Source organism: Diprion similis, chromosome 10, assembly GCF_021155765.1.
Source record: "Diprion similis isolate iyDipSimi1 chromosome 10, iyDipSimi1.1, whole genome shotgun sequence".
In the NCBI taxonomy this organism is placed as follows: Eukaryota; Metazoa; Arthropoda; class Insecta; order Hymenoptera; family Diprionidae; genus Diprion; species Diprion similis.
The window spans coordinates 3118284-3142086 of NC_060114.1; the positions used below are offsets into that span (position 1 = coordinate 3118284).

Genomic DNA, 23803 nt, shown 5'->3' on the forward strand with positions numbered 1-23803 from the left:
TCTGACTAGCTAGTTGCAGCTAACATCCGTGCTTGAGCCTCGTTCAACCCCAGCAAGGTCTAAGGAATGCATTCACTTACTAGTACACGTTACAAATGATCACTTTCTCTACAATAGGACTTACTTGCTGGCTAACTTTTTTATGATGAATCTTTATCAGGGAGTCATCCGGTAACTTATTGAAAGCTTGAAACCAGATTCAATTTTATACTCTTACAATGGTCCTTCATTGAAACTGAGAGTTTGTGAATCTCCATTTATTACAATTAATTCTGCATCCCATGTTAACACTGTTCGAAACAAAAAATCTCATCCTAAGATTGGAAATGGAATCTGCAATGCAAAAGTTATCTAGTGGCACAAGTTAAAAACAAAGAACCTTATAACGGTTTCTGCGACAGAGGGATTCCTTCCGGATATTCATGTTACTGGATGATGTTCGGAGCACTATGAACAAGATATTGTATTGGATTTAGGTTTAAGTAAATATTTTCATGAACTTCAGTGAAAATTAGATATTCATTTGTTTCAAAGGAACAAGGGGTACAATGTTGAATCCGATAAGTCAATATTTTCATATGAATGTTCTGAACATTACTCTAAAACATGATTATCCTTAAAGTTAATTACTGAGGCACATTTTGAAAATGTTGATTTTTAACTTGTGTCACAGAATGTTTCTGAGTTTTACTCTTCGGATTAGATTTCTTTAGATTAGATTTGAAATTGAAAGAAACCGTAAGATCTACAACTTCCTTTTCCAACCAACAAAAGTGGCCGATGATCTCTGCATGTGTCACGAATTGAATGGGAAGAGAAGACATCAGCTAACAGCAGAGATGCTATTATTTTGGCTGTATTTTCTGTTGAAAGAAAAAAATTTCATTGTTATTCATAATGTATGAAGTAATGAAAATGATTGAATAAATTGTCCCCACCTACCTGCTTCGTTTCTTCCAAGCACCCAACATTTGAACAGATTTCTTGTTTCAATCGAATAGGACGAATTTTCAAAGAGCATCAGCATTAAATTCCGACCGTTCTTTGAACAATCAATTTTCAATAACAAATGCTTCCCAAGCCTTTCCGAGTGACTATCTCAATGACTTGAGATTCTAACCTCAAAAATGCATGTGAACTACATCGCCGACAGAAACAGAGTTTGACAGCAGGGTCTCGGGGTGGCCAGACTGCACGGACGGCGGATTTAAATTCGCGCATGCGCAGTTCCTGTTTAGTTTCTAGAGATGGTCCCGGTATACTGTGTATGTTTTTTTTTTTTTTTTGTACTTGTTATACCATCAGGCCTGGTCATTTTTTCTTGACACATTACGCCGTCATGTTCTAGTGAAATCTAGTTGTTCCGAAAACATAATCATCATACATGAAAATTACTTTACGAACTTTTTGATCAAGATCTCTTTTCGAAACTTTCTAGTAGTTTTTTAGAAAACTTTTGAATCCTTCGATTCTAATCTAAAGGGCAAAAAGTGATATTCAAAACACCAAATCCGAATAATCGGAGATTTGAATAGCCGACGTATTAAGGTCATGTAGCAGTCCTATCCTTACCAACTGAGCAGACTCACCCTTTTTCTTTCTATATCAAATCATCAAATGAATGGAAAGGGTTGCAATTTTGACGGTGCATCGCTCTTTCGTAACAAAATTCGAGAAAGTCATGCTGTAGCGACCACGGCAACCAAGGAACGCTCGGCCGTGCGCCCATCTGATCGTGATTTTGAAATTATTGTTATTCCTAGTTTTTTTTTAACGACTTGTTATTGCATAAAAATAGTCTCACGATGGCTCATTTTATTGATCATTTTTCCAAAAATGCAGAAAGTATGTGTACTATGCACTTTTTGACCCCTAAGATGCGGGAAATATGGAAATAGTAACACGTGCGTTAAAAACCGCACATTTTTTCAACGATTTTCGGGATATGGGTAATTTTCCTGAATCCAGCTAAGAAAGAGCGATGCACTGTCCAAATTTGAAGCCTTTCCGTTCGTTTGTTTATTTATTATAGGGAGAAACAGGGTGAGTGCTCGGTCGGTAAATGTAGGACTGCTACATAACCTCTAACAGCCGAAATACATCGAGCATTACTATATACATACGTATATTTTCCGTATTTCCTTCCATATTGACTAGCCATACGACAATTGGAACGATATCAACAATTCTCTGGTCAAAACTAGCGTCTGGCCTAGCTAACTGCAGCACTGAAACACTAGGTATTAAGTGCATTAAAGCACGTACAAACCATTTAAATAAGCAGATAGGATAAGTCAGAAAACATAATAGTTATAGCACACACTGAGCTAAATTTAGCATGCCGAAAAAGAAGGAAATGCCGCCAAAATCGTACATAAATGGGTGCCGACGTGGCAACTGAGCCTATTCAGTTGATTTGGTCTCGTACTTAAATTCTTTTATCGAACACTCGATTTCATCTTACAATTTTTTTTATTCTTACTAGAGATCTTTAATACATTCTTTTGTCTAGTGCATCTGACGCAATTACGAATAATTAAGCTACTAGGTAATTACTTATTGTTTAATGAACGAATATCATTTATATTTATGTTTATTGTTATAATCTTTAGGATTAATTATTCTACCTTTATTTATTTTTATTTATCTACATGAATATTTCGTCATTATTTTGTTTATAATTATTTCTCTAATTTGTTTTCGCATTTTCTTTTTTTTTATTTTTGTATCGCGCTGCTCCAACAACAGTGGTCTCAATAAAACCAAATTTTTTTGTTATATTCTTGTAAAACTGATCCTAACTGAAGATACTCAGATAACAATATGAGTGCAAATTTTGGTGCAAAAAGACGACAACAGTTTTGAGCAATGTGTATCCTCATTTGCTATCAAAATTCAAGTAAATAATTCTAAGCAAAAGCTGTCAGCATTCTAAGCAAATATCTACTAAATGCAAGCAAATCTTGCTGCACATCAAAATAACAAACAATTGTTGCTATACATTTACCGTACAACAAATTATTACGTCAAAATTTTGCCCAGATACGCTTGGTTATTTGGGTAAACACCCTGATATGAATACTTCTAACTTTATTGAACTGAAGATTCTTACAATGACATCTCATAAGACAGGTCGATACGTGCAAAGCAATAGAATTATCCCCAGACCCACAAAGTTCTAGTGAAATTGACTGTCGAGATACGAATTCCCAAATTCACCTACTCGTAAAATGTAAAGAAAAAACACATGACTTTCAGAAATTTTTTACCTACCTAACTTTGCCCTAGTCTCTGATATTTTTTTGCTTCATCTGAATATTTCAGCCACAAACCTATTTCGAAAGCTAAAAGCTTTTTCGGTTGTATCGAGTATTCCATTTTCTCGATCTCCAAAGAGATAGAGACAGTATATTTTTATATGAATCCCCAAGTTTTCGAAGTCAATATATCCCGCATAATCCGGGGCGACTTGGAATGAGCTAATTTGGGGCACTTATGATAATTGGAATAAGAAGAGTTACTAAGGTGAAATTTATTTTTACGATATTCTACGAAAACACGGAAACATAAAAAGTCATAGAAATTTCTTGTTTTTCGTAGGATATCGTTATTTTTTGTAGATTATTCGTAGAAAACGATGAAATGTTACGATATGTTGCATGTCATTGAAATATAAACGATTTATAAATAAGTACAAGTATAAAAAAAATCAACTGCTCCAAAAACTGAAATGAAACTAGGGGCATGGATTTTTGTGAAGGAGAAGACACTTCTACAACAAATTATGACAGTCAACAGTTTTTTACAACAAAAATGAAAAAATATACGGGCGATAAAAATGGAAATGAACCTTGAACTCTTGTAGATGTAATAATGTGAAATACGAAGATCTAAAATTGAAGAGTAACAACTACAGTTTTACGTAGAAAATTGTAGAAAATTACGCGTTCTTACTAGGATCAGCCTAGAACTCGAAAACAAAATAATTGTTTTTCATAAAGATTTTGAAGAAAATATCGATAAGAATCCTATTCTTGAACCACCGCTTACAAGCAAAAACTTAATGAAGCCAAGTTATTGTAGAGTGCCGATAGTTGAGATCATTGATCAGCACTGAAGGATTTTTCTAGTCTTTTCATTGTCATCGCGACGGACACTCTGGTGAAAACAATTTTTACGCCTGTCTATGAACTTGATTTTACGATTAAATAAAGCAGTTTGAACATTTTTGGTACAGATGTTTGTGAAATATTGCACTTTTTTGCACTGCATTTTATAGATTATCTTTAATAAATAATTGTTGAGTGACTCTCATTCACACGGTTGTTTTTCTTAAATCTGATGTTGAAATGGATAGATTTGTTGTGAAATGTAGTAGAATTCCTGGTTGATTAAAATAACAAATGTTAGTTTTTGAGTTTCCGTTTCTCTGTTTTCAGAGAAAGAAGAAAGTTATTGTAATCACCCTGAAAATCAAAAGTTGAGTTTTGACTAGATCCCGACGTTTCGAGAACTACAGAATCACCTCTTAACATTTTCGCAGGGACGTTTGTGTGTGTGTATGTACGTGTGTACGGACGTATTGTAACGTGGCATTTTGAATGCACATTACAAGATGTACCTTAAACGGAACACAAAATTAGGATCGTCGGGAAATTGATTACGAAAAATTACGGAAAGAGCACCAAAACTGGAGACACACATCCGAAAAGTCGGTGAGGGGAAAAATTGCGTGATTTCGAATAAGATCTATTCAGGCTTTTCGTTTCTTTTTGTTTTTCGCGTTTCCACTCGAGTATAGGAGTGCAGCTTCTTCCTCCAAAAAAGTTTCTCTCCCGCGCTGGACTGGACTTAAGTAAGATGTGTACCAACGGCGCCAAAATACCCTAGATTGGTGGTGATTAATTGTCGTGACGTTGAATCTGTGTGGAGAAAAAATGAGCGGAACTTTGAATAACTCACACCACAACTATACATGGTGGTATTACCGAGCAAGGTAGCTTTCGCCAGAAAAATAAGTCCCTAAACATATAGAGATTTCTTTAGACAGTTGGTACACATCTCACTTAAAGGCTTTAACCTCAAAGAAAGGGGCGTGTCGTGGGAGTTCGAGGCACACCACGACCTTACCCCACTCAGTACGGGATCGCAGAGGATTTGAGCCAACGACGAATTTACGATCTATAGACAACCTCGGCGTCGAAACGCTCTATCAGCACTGAACTTTATACTAATGTCAAATTGCGCAATAAACAAAATTGATTTTAGAATCGATTGCTACAAATTCTTGTATGCATGACGTCACTGAACAAATGTTGCAAAGAGAACCGTGTTGAAGCAGAATATCCTATAGGTAGCTCACTAATCCAGAGGCTGACTATTGACATGTGACTACAAAATATCAACGCTTTGTCTAATTAAAAAAATATCGACGCATTGTTGGCAAAAAATAGACAAAAGACGGCTATTTTTAAATAGTTATAGATTGTCAAAATACTGGACTTAAAGTTGACGTGCAGTGTATTTCATCTTTACAAATGACCTCCGAAATGTCAAGTTTAAGGCAATTCGATCAACTAGACAACCCGTTGTCACCTAAGGTCAAGTCAACAGTTTTTGACGTTTTTCAAACAAATAATTGTTTGTGTGAGCACATGTGCCGAATGACCGTCACAGTCTGGTGGCAATTAGACTGACTAATCGCTATCTCATATTTGATGCCAACTGACTATTAGTCCATGTAATTAGCCTACTTACAAATTATTACGTTTTTGTATTGACTGCTCGCAGTCAACTGAAAACCTAATAATAGTTGAGGTCAGGTGTTGCCTTTACCACTACATTCAAAGGGCATTCGCGCACTCTTAGTCAGTGTACAGTTAACAATAGGCTCATAATATGTCTATTCCGAGTTGACTTCAAATAATTGATTGAAAATTTCTGTGGATATTAAGTTAACCAATAGTCAACAGTGCGCTACCTGAGTAGATTTCGAATCACTCTTGTTTTCGCTTGCGATTTTTGTTATAGACGTGTTTCTCGCCATGGAGAACTATTGGTGCTGAATTAAAAAAAATTTCGGAGGCCTAGGACTTTTCATCTGGTGACTTTATAGTGAGGGTAAGCGTTGTTTTATTTCTCATGATCGGATTTCGAAAGCAAATTAATAATGGATTGCTGAAGTAACTGATAGCCATTTTTGAATTACGATATTACGACATGTGCTCGACATTTGATTGCAGTTCTCTGTGCTTGATAACCGTCACCTGAGTTGCGTGTTAGCGATTTGATCTGATTTCCTATATCTCAATCGACGCGGATTTTCCAAAATTAGAATTGATTAGATTGTAGCTCCGATTCGTTCAGTACTTTCTAAATCATTCAAATAACAAATTTTCAAAAAACAAAATAAAAGTTATATCTTGAGAATGAATGAACGGGTTCGAATGAAAATTGCTACCGTAAGGCTTCTGGGGTTGTTGATCACGAACCCAAACTCAGATTTGCAAAATCCAAAATGGCGAATCCAATATGGTAGAAAAAAAAATCAAAGAACATTCGCATTTGGGTAGAAATTAGTATGCGGAAGTTTTTTGGGTCATCGATAACAAATCCAAAGTTAAAATTTCGAAATTTATAATGATGGTTCCATTATAGTAGTTCAAAATAAAAAAAAATCGTAATATTTTCATGTAATATGGTATGCATGTGCTGTGAATCGCCAATCAGGAATCTGACTTTTTACTTCGAAATTCGAATTGGAGATTAATATTTGTTTGTTCCATGAACTTGGAACCTGCCTCGGAGCCAGCCGTGTGAAAACGGGAAATTCGGGGACTGCTGACGGTCAGCCTAAAGTCGCTTGTTCTTGAGGAGCGGCTATCGATGATGCCATCCACACCTAGTCATGATGTTATTACGACCTGCGGCGGTACAAAGGACATGAGGAAATGAGAGTAATTTTTGGTCGAATGGAAAATGACTTGAGAGTGCCAGTATATTGGGGGGGGAGGGGGGGCAAGGGACTGATTAGTTGCAGTTTAGGAGTAGCGGAAGCATTCTGCTACTGAGATATGGCAACCGAGGCAGTAGTGTGAATATAAAGAAGAGGATGTAGGATATAAGGTAGCTGTAAGAGTGTGGGAAAAGAATCTAAGATCTGGAGGACGTAGCGATACAAACGGGTAGTTTTTTACGAAATTCCCCAAGTTTCTGGGAAAAAAAAGATCTGTTTAATCCGTTATCTGAAATCATAATCGTTTTTTAGAGCAAATTGTAGATATTTATAATTTTTCGTAGAAATGCGTTATTATCTATGTACAATACTACGATTTTTTAAGATTTTTCACGATGTTGCTACGTCCGGCGTTCCGCCATACGTCTTCCCCATCTTTTTCGATCACCTCTTGCCTCTACCTGCTAAATCTTCCACATTCCTCATAGTAACGTTATAGCCTCCATCCTGTTCATTCCCCACTATTCTGGATCCTCGCACCTTTCGTGCACTCGTACCCTTTGCCCCAGCACTTCAATTCTAACGCCTGTCTAATACACGTCTATTCCAACGTTCGCATAATCAACTTTCTATTCCATCCTCTATCGAATACACTCCAATTCCAACATTCAAACAATCCGAATCGTTCAACTGTACGTGTAAAACCGTCACCATTCCAATTAAGCATTTATATTATAATACATTCAATCGTAAGCCTTCCTTATATCAGTTGTGACTAATTCCTCCATTCCTAGACTCGAGAGCTGCGTCAAGATCGGACCCAAAGGTACCTAAATCAACCTAATCTCTTTGTACGTGTTGTACGTTTTTTAACGATTTCCCACAATATTCAAAGAACTGCATTTTATTGTTGTTTGGCGTAGAAATTATTTTCACTAGGGTAACCTGTTGGAACTCATCTCGTCTCAAAAGGTGAGTCCTCTGAACAATAACAAACATTGCTCATTTTTTCCGATGAAGAATTTCATGATATTCTGCAAAAACTTATATTCATTTAAACAGTCGCGTAAATGCAAGCTATTCTGCAATTATCCAAGAAGAATTACGAAGACTTACGAAAAATTATATTAGAAAAGTACAAATGTGTTCTAAATTCTGTAAAAAATTTGTATGCTCTTGTCGAAAATCATAGGAATCTTTTTTACTAGGATAAGCTATGAGTGTAGTTTAACTTAGTTTTTTCGAATTATCTCACACTTCCTCCTCGATCTCCATGTGATCAACATCCAAAGCGCTTAGGATAGTCAATTTTCTTTGTTTTGTAAATAAACAGCCTCATGTTGGCTGGCTGGAGCCAGTCGACACGGTACAAAATTACAAAAAAATGATTTTGCAAATTGTCAGTCAATGACCTTCCCCGATAAACATCTTCTTCAAATAAAGATTTTTCATGCAAATAACTAAATGACATGTAATTTTCATGATGAAATTTTTGGCAGGTGTATTCTACCGACATAATAATTCATAATCGGCTCCAGAATCAAATCAAAAGGTAAAAAATCTATGGTGAAAATTCAAATCGTGCCTTGCCTAAGATGGTGATTCAAATGCAGACAAGAGAAACGCAGCCACTGTTATCGAGGGATTGCTTAGAAAGGATGAACAAATATTGGCAAAAATATATTTTAAAGATAGAAAAATAATAGATCTTTTTATTGGATATGATTAAATCTATTCTTTAAGACGTCGAAACTTTTCTCGACTCTCGCTATCCATTCTATATACATGAATATTTGGCAGGATGTATCTCCGAAAGTGATTGTTGAGGGAGTGAACGGTCCTGTGTTTCAGCAGCTAAAACCAAAATTCACTTTATCATTCATTGCAATGGACCTGCAGCACAGATATTAAAGTAAAGAAAAATAAAATTCTTCAAGGAATCACAGGAAACATATCAGGTGTCATAAAACTGCTGCAAAAAATTTCTAAAAATCTAGGGAACCTGTATTAAAGTTATGAAACTATGAAAATACCGTGTGTAGTCTTATGAGGAAGGAGCTTTTACAAATGCTGAACAATAAGCGTTGAATTAGGTTGGCGAACAAACTCCCTAAAATTGGTAAAACTTTAATATCAACTTGCTCGTATTGAAATTAATCAACAAGCTTTTTTTTAAGAAATTTGGTATAATTTTCAGAAAATCTGGGGAACCTCTTTAAACCCGAAACTTTAGTTTCGTATATAATTTATCTTCCTTTTTTACCCCAAGAAAAAATCAGTTTTTGCTTCTTTTTCAAATCACTATATTTCAAAAACATGATCTCTGCCAAGTGTAATTCTGGTACGTTCGAATGAGGTATCACAGGCAGAATATTATCCTACCGCGCAGATTATGAAACACTTAACGAACAATATATTCCACGCTTACCCCTTCTTCGATCATCTGCTTCCAGACCCTATTTCCGCGTCCTTCGCTGATAAAGTCGTTTTTGATTAGGTAATTCACCATCTCTTGCTGTTCCCAGCTATCAAAATTTCTATGTCTGTTCACAACATGAAAAAAAAAAACATGTATGTATAAATTGTGCATTATCCACGCACAAGATCGTGTTCACCAGTGTTATTCTTCATTTCTATTGTATATGATCTATGTTTTGAGTAGAAATTAAAATGGTGTAATTATTATTAAATAAGTCAATCTGTACAAAATAAAGTCCCAATTCAAAAACATAATATTTCAGGGACGTATTCCAAATTCTCAGCTTTCACGGCAGGATATGATCATTCTAGTCTCCAATAACATGGAATAAATTGAGACAGGCAATCGCCAAATTCTAATACGAATAAACCAACACGATTACCAAATATCGACAATCAACTTACATGGGACGACGTCGTCTTGCCGTAGATTGTACTATTCTATTATAGTGATGGAGTCTGTTGGTGCTGAAATGAAGTTTGAAAAATACAACATCAACAAGAATCACAGGTGAATAAATGTCGCATTATTATGTCAGACTAGTATTACTTACGAAATTGGAAAACGATTGGGACCCTTGTCTGACGTATCAGAATCACTGCAACGATAGAAACATAAATTATTTAGCAAATACTGTATGGTTTATTGTCCTCCACCGCAACTGTTAATGCTAAACTGTAATTCCCTTGGTAAAAATAATGTCTATAATATTCGACTTTTCAATTTTTCTTTCAGCTTAATTTTACTTAAATTGAATTACCAAATACATCAATAATCACTTAAATGTCATTCTTTCGATACATGAAGGTAGAAACGTCAATCTGAGAGTATTAACTGTTTTTAGCACTTGTTTGTTGTTTTCATAAAATTTTACACAGTGCTCGACATCGATTTATCAATTCTTAAAATTCCTACAAAAACCATATATCTCGTCACTTGTACCCTTCGCACACTAACCCTCTCAATTGTCTCTCACGCAGAGTAATTTTCTACATTTCAAAGAATCGTCCACCAGTAAGGATAGAAATACAAAAAAAAATTCAAGAACACATGCTCGATTTCCCTGACAATTCCCAATTTTCTAGATTTTCCTGACAGCTAGACACTCTGGGATTGTTATTTGAGGGTCCCAAGTCTGGTGTGCAGCTTTAGAAATCTTTCCCTGGTGTGTAGCGCAGGAAAAAGTATGAAAACAGGCATGACGGGCTTGGAGATCTACGTACTTCTAAGCGATAGCTCACACTATTGGAATCCATGCACAGCATAGAGTGCAGCTCTAACAATTCTACATTGCTGTTATGCATTGGATTGGCATAACCAAGACTTTTCTTCCCAATAGAAGAAGAGTTCCTTTCATTTTCTTAATTCTCTAACTTACAGATCAATAACAACCGACAATAACATGCTTTGCAAGCGTTATGGAATATGTTCAAGAAATACACAGACAAATATAGAGGTGAATCTTGTTAGCTCGATTTTAAAAAGTAAAATGGTATTTATCGAACTTGCGGTACAAGGAGAATTGACGTTGGATCCCGAAAGAGAATCTCGAGTACCAAAACAACGTGGACACATTGAACAAAGCATTGAAATTCGAGCACAAATCTTATTTCGTATCTTAATATCCAATCATTTCCACTAAGTACTGTCTTGTCATAAAGAAGATCAAAACTGCATACTAAGGCGTTTCATGGGATAAATTATTCGTCGGCCTAAAAGATGAAAAATTTGCAGTTACGGCAAGATATCAGTACTTCGATTAAATAGATTTTCTCAGAAGCCCAATGGCAGCAAACTTTTGTAGCAATCGACATGCGTCAAGGTTCATTCTTCACTTTTTTCACAAAGGCCTGACAAATACAACTAACTCGGCATTTTTCATACTTATTTTTGCAAAAAATCTTCCCTTAAAACTAATTGCAATCTCAAATTGCATACTCAATTGCTTAAAATTTCTTCAAAATTTACCTTAAAGTGTTAAACATTTATATTTAAAGACGGAGGTTCATTTCGATAATGTGATAAAATGAGGTAATTAACGTGTTTCTTGTAAGTAGTAAATAGCAGCCAGATAGATATTTTGAACTTAAAAAGCTGGTTCAGCTAAATTTTACTTTTGACCCTTCCACCGTGCGGATGTATTTCTTCAATACACGGAAGCGGATTCTGTTTTTCACTTCTATATTCAATGAGTCATCAGTGATTCACTCGAAGAGGAACAATTCAACGTACCTGTCACTCACGGATATTATTTCGTTCTCACTCTTTCTTGTCGGTTTTCCTTGTATCGAAGGTTTATTCTTGGATATCGATTTTCTAGTTCCTGTCCAGGTGGAGCAGCTTGGTTGTTGTACTTTGGTTCCTTTTGTCCGACTTGTGACATTAGTTGTTTCGTCTTGTGACGACGACCACGCCGTATCGTCATTACTACTCGTCTCGGACGACTTTTTTCGCCTGCATTCGATCCATGACGATGTATTATTCTCAATTGTTTCGTCACTGTCGGAAGAAGTCAATCGAAAATTTTCCGCTTTGAGAATATCATCGATTCTTGTTCCACCGAGTAAACTGAGTCGGTTGGAATCATCTGGTAACTGGGAACTGTTGAAAATTTCGAAACTGGCATTAATCATTGCGTCGCGAGTGACACTCTACTTGTAATACATTTCTTGTGCTTGACGAATGACAAACGAAATTTAAGGAAATGTATGCGAATCAACAGATAAAAAAGTAGGTAAATTTTCAGATTTTATATCTCGACAATTAACAATTCAAATCGGTTGGGGTTTGTTTCATTTAAAAGTGTATAGATATTATTATACATTTTTTTACGTACGAAACAAACCCCGATTGGTTTGAATAATCGATTATTATGATGTAAATGCCCAAAATTAGCTTGCTTTGGCAGCCCGCTACGTATATGATATGTATTTTCCATTATTGTCGGTATATTCGTCGACGACTTAGAAAATTTTAAAGAGCAAAAAAGTTTTTCCTATATTATTTCCATAAGAGAATTGAAACCGACTATCTAATGGTTGATATAGAGAGCTCAAATTTGAAGACATTTAAGAGAGCATAAAAATTCAAAAACAAGCCTATTAAGGACCGCCCTAATGTATATAAATATACACACATATGCGTTAGTGCCAAGTATGCTGTTCCAGGGCGCTTAAAAAATCTCACAGCAATTCGAGCAATCAACTGTCCAGTTGAATACAGATCAGTGTAAGGTACTTAATAACGAGAAAAACTGATGTACAAAAGGTTTGCGATAAACTGCAGCACGGTGACAAAACATGGAACCAGGAACCCATCGCAGTCTCCTACGAATCTAGTAACAACGTGCCGTGATCGGCTCGCACCGCACTGCAGATTTGAGTGCGTTGCAACAAGCGGCGACTGGATGTTACGCATATTTAGCCATAACTTTTTGAATTTTGCTAATTTCTAGGTCTGTAATGTACTCGAAATAAAGCTAAAACATTGTAGGATAATCAAAAAATTATTTTTCGAAGAGTGAAATTGGAATAGAATTTTCACTCGTAGCATAGTTTTGGCGAAGACTGACTATTTCATAAGCCCAACCCATATAAAAGAATTTCGAAGTAGCAAAATCACGCTAGTATTAGTGTAATTATCTTTTGCATTCTATCTTGGAATGAAACTTACTGAATATTTTCAACGTCTTTCCTACTTTCAGTTTCCAGTTCATTCGAAGTGTCGTTGTAACCTTTTTCCTCGAATCTCACCGGAGATGGAACGTCGGTAACCAGTTCACTCCCGAACGTTTCTCGATTTGCAACATCACTATCTAACCGCAGACAACCGTTAAGTGATTGAGATTCGTCAGGATAAAACATTGAGTCTGATACGGAGCCTTCCGTATCTGTTGTCGGCAGCATCTTTGGCGTAAGACATAGAATTTAATTAAGAAACAAAAATTTTGTCAATGCATGAGCAAGTACTGTAAACATTTAATGAAGCAGAGATTATAAACTGCTCGTGGAGATCAACTCCCGACACCTCGCCATAGGCAAAAAGTTACTTTCGACGCTATGTGGAGGGATTCGTTCGTCAAACGATGAAAGTTTGTTTATTTATTTATCTATTCATTTATCCTAACTTCAATCGCAAGAAACCCAAAAATATGGTAATGCAAATATTCATATTATTACGATAGTCTATAGCAGTCAGCTTATCTTCCAACCGAATGAATATTCTAAACGCCAAGTAATAGCAGACACGTTTATAGCCGTCGTAAAAGACTATTTCAAAACTGAGAACACCAACCTGACGTTTAATTTCAATAATCTTTGTTTGTTTGTGTTGCTAAGACGTTTATCGATACAGTCTAGATGATTGTCAGTATTGTACGAGATAATTAGTATTATTATCTAGATAAGGATAAGATTTAGGATGTATAAAATCATCTGCATAAGATGAAAGATAGTGTCTCGTTCAATCATATCTATAAACATAAGATTACTCTCATTTTTGTCTAGACGCTCGAAAATATGAGGATAAAAACGAAAGATTCTTAATACAATGAAAAAGATAATTTGTTAATTCGAAAACAGTAAATCGCATACCAAGGAGACAAAGTACATATTTCTACACCCAGCGTAAGTTTGTACTATGAATCGTTGGCAAGAAGTGCGTTCCGATAAATTTCAAATAAAAAAAAGCAGCATCATGGATAATTTTGGAAGAAATACGTTGTAATGTTATTTTTTTTAGCTTAAGAAATATAAATGTTCATCGAATAAATGAAATTAGACTGAAAACGGTTGAAAACAATAAAAATTTTGAATGAAACCAAATTCGTTTTTTTATCCGAAAATTACAATAGAAAACAATACCATATATGATTAATCAAATATGTTTCTGCACTAACAAGTTGCTACTAATTGCAATGAATCGATAAGACTTTCGACTCGATTTTCGCGAAATTTATAGCAATTTCAATCATCAGGCGCTAAAATAATTCAACACAAAACAACGAGGAACTTATTTTGGACACGGATTCTCATGAAACGAAAAACGTTGCACTATTCGAACAGAAACAAACACATGGACATGAAATTGTTCAAAGCGTATTGAATTTCATTCCCAGTGAATATAAATGTTGTACAAAAGAGTTGAAGTTCAAATCGATAGACTAATCATATGTTACAAACTGAATCGTATTGAAGTTGTCTTACGATTGAAACGTAAAAATCTTGAAAGAAGCAAAGTCCTGTGGACACTTATTCAAAACAATGATACAATCGACTCGGATTAATCTTTGAATCGTGTAATAACGAACATAATCCTTAAGCCTCGAGATACCGGTAAAAATAAGAATTCAGACTTACCACCTCCTCAATTTTCATGTCAGGAAAGTGTTTTACACTCACAATATTATCTCCATAATTGTGCTCATTTTTTATTCTGACTTGATCGTTAATGAGTCTTGGCATTTTGACGCTTTTATCCAACAATGTGGAACGATGGGAAGGACACAAAGTTGCATCCATGTTGGCCAACCTAAAAATAACAAAGATATTCACCACTTAAAAACTCTTCTTATGGATTCAATAGACAATAAAATTTACAGTTAACTTAATTGACTAGTACGATGGACGAAAAGGCTTAGCTTTTGAATTAGTGAATGATACCAAGGAAGAGAAGGATACGAATGTATTCTTATTTACTTATTTATCTAGCGAGTCTACGGGTAAATACTATTCTAAATACCGCATACCTAAGGAAGATACGATTCACCCTTTCTAGACTAGCGATTTGGTATTTTAAGTACGGATTCCACATAACAAAGCCATAACAAAAGGTACAGAATACATAGCTGTAATACAAGGTATGAAATGAATTTTAGCAAGTGAACTTTTTCGTTAATTTCTTCAAGAAATTGATCTTCTTCAGTACAGCGATGTTAATATAGTCAATATGATTATTTAAAGAAAGTTTCTTGTCAAAGATCATACCCAGATCTCTAATATACTCAACATTCGCCAAGTGAACACGATTTAAAGAATAGGCAGGCCGCAAATCTGTCATGCCAAAACGTAAAAACGTTTGAGAAATTGGCTACGAAGTAGCCAAAGGACCTAAAAGTTAAGAAAATGTTGCGGATCATCTCCAGTCACCTAACTTTTATCCAAATCGATGATGCCGTTTTTAAATAATTCAGGATGCAACATTATCAGCGTTACACACATATGAACATATTGGAGAATGTATTTGTGAGAATTTTTTTTTCGAAGCAATGTTTTTCAGCGTTACAAAAAATAGGTTCATAGCAACTTACACCATGCACGATGTGCTTCCTGTCAAAAACTGGCTCATTGGACATCCAATTCCCTTGGCTCCGTACCTAGATTATGCAATATAACAGAAAATGTGTAAGTTGTATGTAGAAACTTTACCAAGAAGATAGTTTGCACGCATTGTCTATACTTAGTGAGGATAAAAACGGAACTCGGATTTAGAAAACAAAAAATTACAGTAGAACCTCGTTTATCCGAACCTCGACTCGCTACTTTTATTTTTGTCAGTTATGTGCACGTTTTTCATGTTGCATTGACGCTGTAAAATTTTGAAATTTGTGTGCACGTCGAAGGACTGCTCGCAAATATATAAATAATATAAGACGCGGAGAGGTGGGCAAAATGGATCCTTTTTTTGTCTTTGACCTAGAAATATATTTTAAGCATTATCGACATTTTTTCAAATCCCATTTGATTTTAAAGGGATCCCATTTCGTCCACCTCTTAACCCTAGAGGAAATCTGGGCAAAACGGTCACCATGGGCGAAATGGGCACCCCTGAAAATAGTTCGTAATTTTTGAAAATTGATCAACATTGATCCAAATTTCATTACGTGCTTGCTCTAGCAAACTTCGAACACGAAATCGTCTATATATCTTGAAAACTTAGGGAGAGACGGACGAAATAGGCGCCCCTAAAAAAACTTTGAAACAATGTTTAAAGAAGGGCCCATTTTTCCCGCCGTTTCTCTACAAGCCTCTCTTACACGGCTAATCTCATGTTCAAAGTACTCCAAAGTGAATGCGAAAATAAATTCAAAAGATTTTTCAATTTTCAAAATTTCCTAAATTTTTTAGGCTGCCGATTCTGCCCACAATTTCTGAACTTTTTATGTAATGGCGTTCAACACTTGGTATCGGTCAGGTTATCGTTTTTTGGTCCTCTATTAATAAACCTCTATTGTATATATGGGGCATTCCACGCCAAATCGACCACTTTCGATTTGACTGAAAGTTTTTTTAATCCTTTTCTACACTATGAAAAATGTTTGTCAGAATTAAAAAAAAAAATTTTTAACCAACCAAAAATAAGTCGTGAATTTTTGATAAATAGTTATAACTTTTTCAAAATTCAACTCATCGGGACGTGTTTTTTTTTTTTGTAAATTTTTTTTTTTTTTTTTAATATTCTTTTTTAATAAAAAAAACAAAGAAATTATTCAAACCTATCGTAATTTTTTTTTTTTTTTTTTTTTTTAATACATTTTTGTAAAAAGTCGAATATTTCTCGATTATTGCCATTTTTGATTTTTTTTTTCTTTTTGTTATATCAAACTGACATTTGCTGGAAATCCTCAAATTTTTTCAGAGCGGTGTTTTTCTTTATTCCCATTTTTTTCCAATCAAGAAAAAAATAATCTCCACCACATTGATTACAATTCTTGTTTTTATTTTTTCTTCAAATTTCGAAGTTTTCCGAACAACCTCAAAAATTTTCAGCATGGTGTTATGAGTAATAAGGCGAGTTTCGAAATTTTTATTTTTCATTCTAATTGGGAATAAGAATGGGAAGAACACCACTTTGAAAAAATTTAAGGATTTGCAGAAAATGTCAAAAGTTTGACATAATAAGAAGGAAAAAAAAAATCAAAAATGGTAACCATCGATAAATTTTGGATTTTTTTTTTAGACATAAAAAAAAAAAAAAAAAAAAACGATGAAGATAGGTTTGAATAATTTTTTTTAAATTTTTTTTCGACAAGTACATTTGAAAACGAAAATTTATAAAATAAAAAAACGTTCCGATAAGTTGAATTTTTGAAAAAGTTGTTACGGTATAGAGGGATGGTATTGACGAGCGGTTGTCAATATCTTCTTATACCCAACCGAGATGCTGGTTCGGGTGCCTTTGGATCCAATCTCGTCGCTCTCCTCAATCCGGGAATGATGGAAGAAAGGATAATGAAATGGAGGAGGGTTACTTTTTATTATGTATAAACTTTATTAGAATTCAGAAGTAAGGTGGAATAAGTTGGCGAAGTGCTTTGAGGAATAGGTAAGGTCACTTTTGGAGAACAGGAGTTGCAGCTTGATGTTGAAAGTTAGAACGTTGGGATCGGAGTGAGTGCTCAGCGTGAGAAAGGAGCGAGAGTCCAGGATAGAGGGGAATAGAAATAGCAAGGTAAGGCCGATAACGAGTTGCGTAAGGCTAGATGGAAATAGGAGGACAGGATATGGAGTGTAGCGTTACGATGCGAATGGCAGGTAGAGGCGAGAGGTTGTCGAGGAAGGTGGGGGAGACGTAAGGCGAGACGCCGGACGTAACAAAGTTATTCCATCAAAAATTCACAACTTTTTTTTGGTTGGGTGAAAAAATTTGAAAATATTCTGAGAAACGTTTTTCATAGGGTAGAAAAGGATGAAAGACTTTCAGTCAAATCGAAAGGGCTTGGGTTTGAAAGTAGTCGATTTGGCGTGGAATTTCCCATATATATTATAACATATAGGCGTGTTATATATAACTCTTGAATATTTCCCAGCGCTGAACATCGAGTCACCTAATTTTAATGTTTGATTGTCCGAACTAGGCTCGGTTGCAATTGGATCGGATAATCGAGAATCTACTGTATTCAGTATCAGTCAACTTACTTATATTCTGTTATGTCCAAGATTTTGTTGTGCTTTACGCAATCGCGTATGAAATCCACGAGATATGCATCCCCGCCTCCAATGTAAGCATTTTTGCTAGTAAATTTTATCAACGAGTTTTCGGATACGACTCCTCCGTTGGCCTTAAACATTGTTACGTTTCAATTATGATTTAGAAAAAGTACATCGTAGATGATCTAAAATTGTATTCACTGTTGTTTGGATTTTTTTGTAACTGAAAAAAACTGTAAGAAAAAATTTCCGTTTCCAAAAGACTCTTTCAGAGTCATAAAATTTATCGATTAGAAGCTTCTAATTATAAAACTGTTCTTAAATTGTTGATATTTTAGATTACATTACTCAAATTTGCTCGGATACATCGCAATTAAATAGTAGAAACGTTTTTTCATTTGTATTCATCGTTATTGACGCAAATAACATTTCCTGAGATTTTTCATACAGAATTATTTCTTGCAATGTACCCTCGATAAATTCCATCAAATATTTAAAATTTAGAAACTCAAATAGACTATGACTAATTATTCTGATCAATTGAATGATGCACAACCGATCTCACGTTGGTCGAGATATCGGTGAGTATCATCTGCAAATAGCTTGCTCAGATTCAGGGAAAATTCCTTGACGAAAATATGGTTTGCTACTACCGATGCCAAAGAGTTTCGATCATCATTTTGATGCGGTTCCGACATATCTTAGAACTAATTCAAGTTTGCGACTAACATTGTAAATGACTATTAATCGACGAGTGTAATCGTTAGCTTGAATCTGTTCATCGGATTTCTTTGTAAAGGTTAGATTCATGTGAGAGTTGTAAAAGAAACTATTGATCCGAATATCCAAGGTGCGCTTTTTGTGAGATAATTGCTGTCGTGGGAAAGGTTATACAATCTGACAGTTGGGAATTTGAGTTTTCTGGAGCGAGTCGGGTTGTTTTTTTTTTTTGTTTTTTTTTTTCAAACGTCAAAATAATGATTTTCGATGCAGTAAGGAAAAAGGTTAAGTGGGAACTGCAGGATGGTGCTCAATTGTCGATAAACATTTGAATTTGTCATTGAATTTTGTTTAACACAAACCACACTCACTATTATGAGTTCGCTTAGTTCAGATTCTTCTCCTTCATTTAGTTCCACTAGCCGGAATTGAATGGGTTGCCCCATATATTCAAACAGCATATTTATTATTAGCAAGAGTCAATACGGGCTTACACTTTTCAACGCATTGTGCAGAAATTTGAAATACGACCCCGATGAAAATAAAAACCAAAGAAGAACAAGTGGGCAAGCATGCCTGCCTATTCCATAGACTTATCACAATTAGACTAATGATTCGTTGACTGAGGACCTGAGGACACATCCTCAATCAACGAATGATTGGACAGAGTTTCCGGAAAAATTCACCAGATGACGCCGCGACAGATGTATAGTAATGTTCAAAGCTTTGTAACATCCGACCGCCCCACCACAATTTTTTCCTTTCTATTCCATAGACTAACCAACCACGCCTAACTTCAGTACAAGAATCCTGCGACAAGCCCAAAAGTTACTAGATATTACCTAGTTACATACATCTAACTACCTTTTATCAATTGAAAGGATATACTTACCTCAAAGGTCGCGAGATCCTTTTACAGAACTTCAGTAATGATACAGCTATCATTTAAACCGTTAAAAGTGTTATTTAGCATTAATCAAGCCTACAAAAACCCCTAGAGTAAAACTACAGGAGAGCAAAGACTAAACGCCGTATTATAGGCAGGCATGTCTTACACGGAGTAGTTCCGTCGGTAATGATACCATAGACACAACCAATATATATCCCCGACAATACTGCGCTTGCATCTATATTTATATCCAATGCTTGCATACACGTATAAATACATACATATATACTTGTTTCTTTTATATTATCAGAATATTCACTTTTATCAATATATATATATCTCAATATCTCAAAATATATAAACTAAAACATTCTTCTTAAATGACCAAATTATTATATTACTTGCGTTATTACTAATATTATTATATTTGAATTGTTACTATTAATCTAAATTACAATTATATTTGAATTGTTACTATTAATCCACTATTCTTACAAACCTAAGTATCTGGGAAATTACTACGCTTATTCCCGTAGTTCCCGTATCAAAGAAATACTACAAGCCAAATCTAAGTTAACAAAACAATTTTGATTCCAAATAATATTACAAGCTTGTACTACCGGCGAATCTAGTTCATACCATGTCGCACCACCGTCAACCTAAAGCTAGGTGACGCAACTCAAATTCTCGGAATCAGTGCGCTGCACTGGCAACGTTGCGGAACCTTGAGGGATATAATCAATTGTAGATGAAAAAGCCTATCGGCCGATATTACTTTATCTTCAATATTAAATATTAAACATTATGAATAAACCCTGGAGTAACCCCGCAAACGTTAAATTACTATATACATACTCAAACGCAACACACCCCCAAACACCTGTTCAATCTAACACACCTGCGCGTTCCTTTTACACAATTATTATAATTCGATAATAAACCAAACAGCTATTGTTTACCTAATATTAAAAGACATTTTTGAGTCCTTACATGAAGCCACCAGCGAAATACATCCAAAATTCAAATTATTAAATATTATAAAACCGAACAAAGAAAGCTTTGGTAGCCAGCTAGAAGCTAGCCGGGCTACGCAAAGCAAACCATATAAGGTAACAACCAAGACGCTAATTAGGTCACCTTGATCGGAACCAATCACAGTCGAGCTACCCCAAAATTTTCACTTACCCGGACCAACCAAAGCCCAAAATCAGGGTGTGATATCTCCGGAATGTGTGAATGATTTTCAACAAAACTCACAGGACCAAAAGATCTTATCCATCTGACCTTGCTCTATAAATTTGATTGACATGTGTCTGCCAGTTTCAAAGTTATTAACTTCCAAAGTTGATGTAAAATGAAAATTCTTTTTCTTCTTCTTCTTCTTCTTCTTCTTCTCCGCCCCTAGTCTTGGGACCTCAATAAGTGAAGAACGGCTACACGCATTAAGTTCAAATTTAAAAGGGGGGTCACTGCTATTGAAATCTCGCCCCCTATTGATTTCGAAGTAAATCCGAACATGCACTCCAAAGGAAAAAATTATTGAAATCTTGAGGCACGGAACGCTGCTTGGGACCTCATTATGTATTGAACCGCTATGCATATTCAACTCTGAATTCGAAAAAGTAGTAAAAGAAATTTGAGGTTATGTTTGTGAACATTACTTTACCATTAGTGCCAACTAGCGGTAGCGCTGAAAAACAAAAACTGCAGCGTAAGCGTACTTCCCCCACCACGCAAATTTTGACGAGTCCCCAGACCTGTATGTAAGACCGTGCTTCTACACCTTTAAATATCGTTCACAATTGACTTTGTGCAGTGGTAGTGTAGTTCGGAAGTTGGAACTACGAATACCATGCGCGAGTTCACTGCAATCAATTATTGTAAGCAGCAATGTGTAATGTTTATTTTATGTTGAGGAGATTAAATAAAACAAATTATGATATTCACTGACCGTAAACAATTGTTTATATTTTGGTGATAGGAATTTGGCCAAGTGATCGTTGCAAGATATTATCAGGATCTGATCATTGACATTAACAATAGGTTTTATTTTGTAGAAACATATCTTGTAGAGAGAAAAAATGTCAATGATTATTTAACAACATATTTTGACTTGTTTATCAATAAATTATTAAAATTAAAGACAAAACGGACGACACAGTACTCTATAAGGATGAGAAAACATCCGTATGCAATGAAATAGTATCACAAATTTCAAGTACAAACAAAGAACAATTTTCATTAAAGACAAACGTGTAATATCATGAAATTACACTTAACAAATAAGACAAAATGGCATTGACTGTTTGAAACATATTTGATCGTAGCAATAGTCTTCATACGCTTCAGCAATCTTTAACTATTTTAATTGGCGTATGACTCGTTAATCAATAAATTATTACAATTAATGACAGAACAGACGACACAGTACTCTATAAGGATGTGAAAACATCCGTATGCAATGAAATAATGATATCACAAATTTCGAGGAACTGCCAAAGGACAGTTTTCATATTAGACATACGTGTGATATCATGAAATTACACTTAACAAATAACAAAATGTCTCTAATTATAACTGCTTCGACTCGAATTTATATATTTACAGAAGAGCCGCGTGGCTGAATACTTAAATTCGGAATCCTCTTCAAAGTTGTGGTTTCCTCGGATCGATCCTTTTCCCGAACAGGGCGTCGTCAAATTATCGTAGGCACATTTAAGATAGTTATGGCACTTTCAACCAACAAATTTTCCCGAAGGATTCCAAAGATTATAGCTGATACATTTAAAAACGTAGACACGACTGTCTCCTACGCAGGCCACGAGTCGAGAGAGCGATCGCCGACCACACAATCTTCCAGCTCATAGATACAGTTCAAATGTGGTGTCGCCAAGCGCACCACATTATTTAAAATCTTATGGTGATAATTACAAACGCCTGTATCGTTACAAATGGGAGAAGGAACAGCAGAATTAGTGCAGAGCCTTGCAATCTTCAAGCTTCTGCACTGCACTGCACCGCGAATCAAACCACTGCACCGACCAATCACAATAGACGCCTTGACAATTCACGCAGAATCCTTCCAGCATTACTCTCTCTCTTGGTTTTTATCTGCAGTGTGCTACTTGTTCTCAATAGATGCTAGTGATAAAATCCTCTAGCACTTGAATTCCAACGACGTAACTTGCCCGATTTACAACCGAATTTATAAGATTGCGTTAAAATCGTCCATTTCTATTTTGTATTTTTATATCAGAATATATTCAACCTAAAACAAATTCCAATTTTTAAAGAAATTTCCTTCCATTGAATCAACTCAACGCTGCTGTGATCCAGTCCTCCATTAGAAGGTAAGAATACTTTATTTTAATACTTTATAACAAACATTCCCTTTTTCCCAAATTTACCTGATTAGCGCGATAGAACAACCGCTGTCCATGTATTTCGATACTTTATCGGTAAAATTCGTAACCGAAAATACTGATGTCAGTCCCAATCCTCTTTAGTCAGTCTAATCCTCTTTGCGGGTACGTATCTTCGTAGCGGGCCGTGACGTCATACCAGGGTAATAACTATAGAGTTCGTTCCGATATTAGCTCCCAGAGTTGTCAACAATCTCTTATCTTTTTTGCGCAGCCTAGTTCGCAAACTAGCTCTGTCCTTATCCTAGGGACTTTTAGCGCTGCCAGTTAATTTCGGAACGCACCCGTAATAATCAACTCGAAGTAAACGTTTCCGTACTATTAGTTAACACCGCTACCCATATTACTCTTTGCCCATATTTTGAACCCCTTTTCATTCCTACAGTCTTGTCTTCTACTTCCATTCTATTT

The 23803-nt window shown here is 35.4% G+C and overlaps 1 protein-coding gene across 1 annotated transcript; it reads right to left on the minus strand.

The window, feature by feature from the left end:
• Positions 1-8647: 8647 nt before the first annotated feature.
• LOC124411316 lies at positions 8648-19605 on the minus strand. The gene is made up of 10 exons (XM_046890389.1): positions 19453-19605; positions 18350-18492; positions 15742-15807; positions 14792-14963; positions 13107-13339; positions 11667-12035; positions 9988-10032; positions 9839-9901; positions 9384-9498; positions 8648-8809 (listed from the first exon to the last, which is right to left on the minus strand). Exons 1-10 carry the CDS (start codon positions 19540-19542, stop codon positions 8687-8689), a joined length of 1419 nt encoding a protein of 472 aa, XP_046746345.1. The 5' UTR covers positions 19543-19605; the 3' UTR covers positions 8648-8686.
• Between the last annotated feature and the right edge of the window lie 4198 nt (positions 19606-23803).

What these genes read in the sequence shown, in the direction of transcription:
- LOC124411316 (XM_046890389.1), bottom strand. Translation starts at nt 19,542, where the DNA reads ATGCTGTTTGAATATATGGGGCAACCCATTCAATTCCGGCTAGTGGAA. An exon ending in AACTAAGCGAACTCATAATA is followed by an intron (nt 18,493 to 19,452) that starts GTGAGTGTGGTT and finishes ACAATGTTTAAG; the next exon opens with GCCAACGGAGGAGTCGTATC. An exon ending in AGCAGATGATCGAAGAAGGG is followed by an intron (nt 8,810 to 9,383) that starts GTAAGCGTGGAA and finishes TTTTGGTTTTAG; the next exon opens with CTGCTGAAACACAGGACCGT.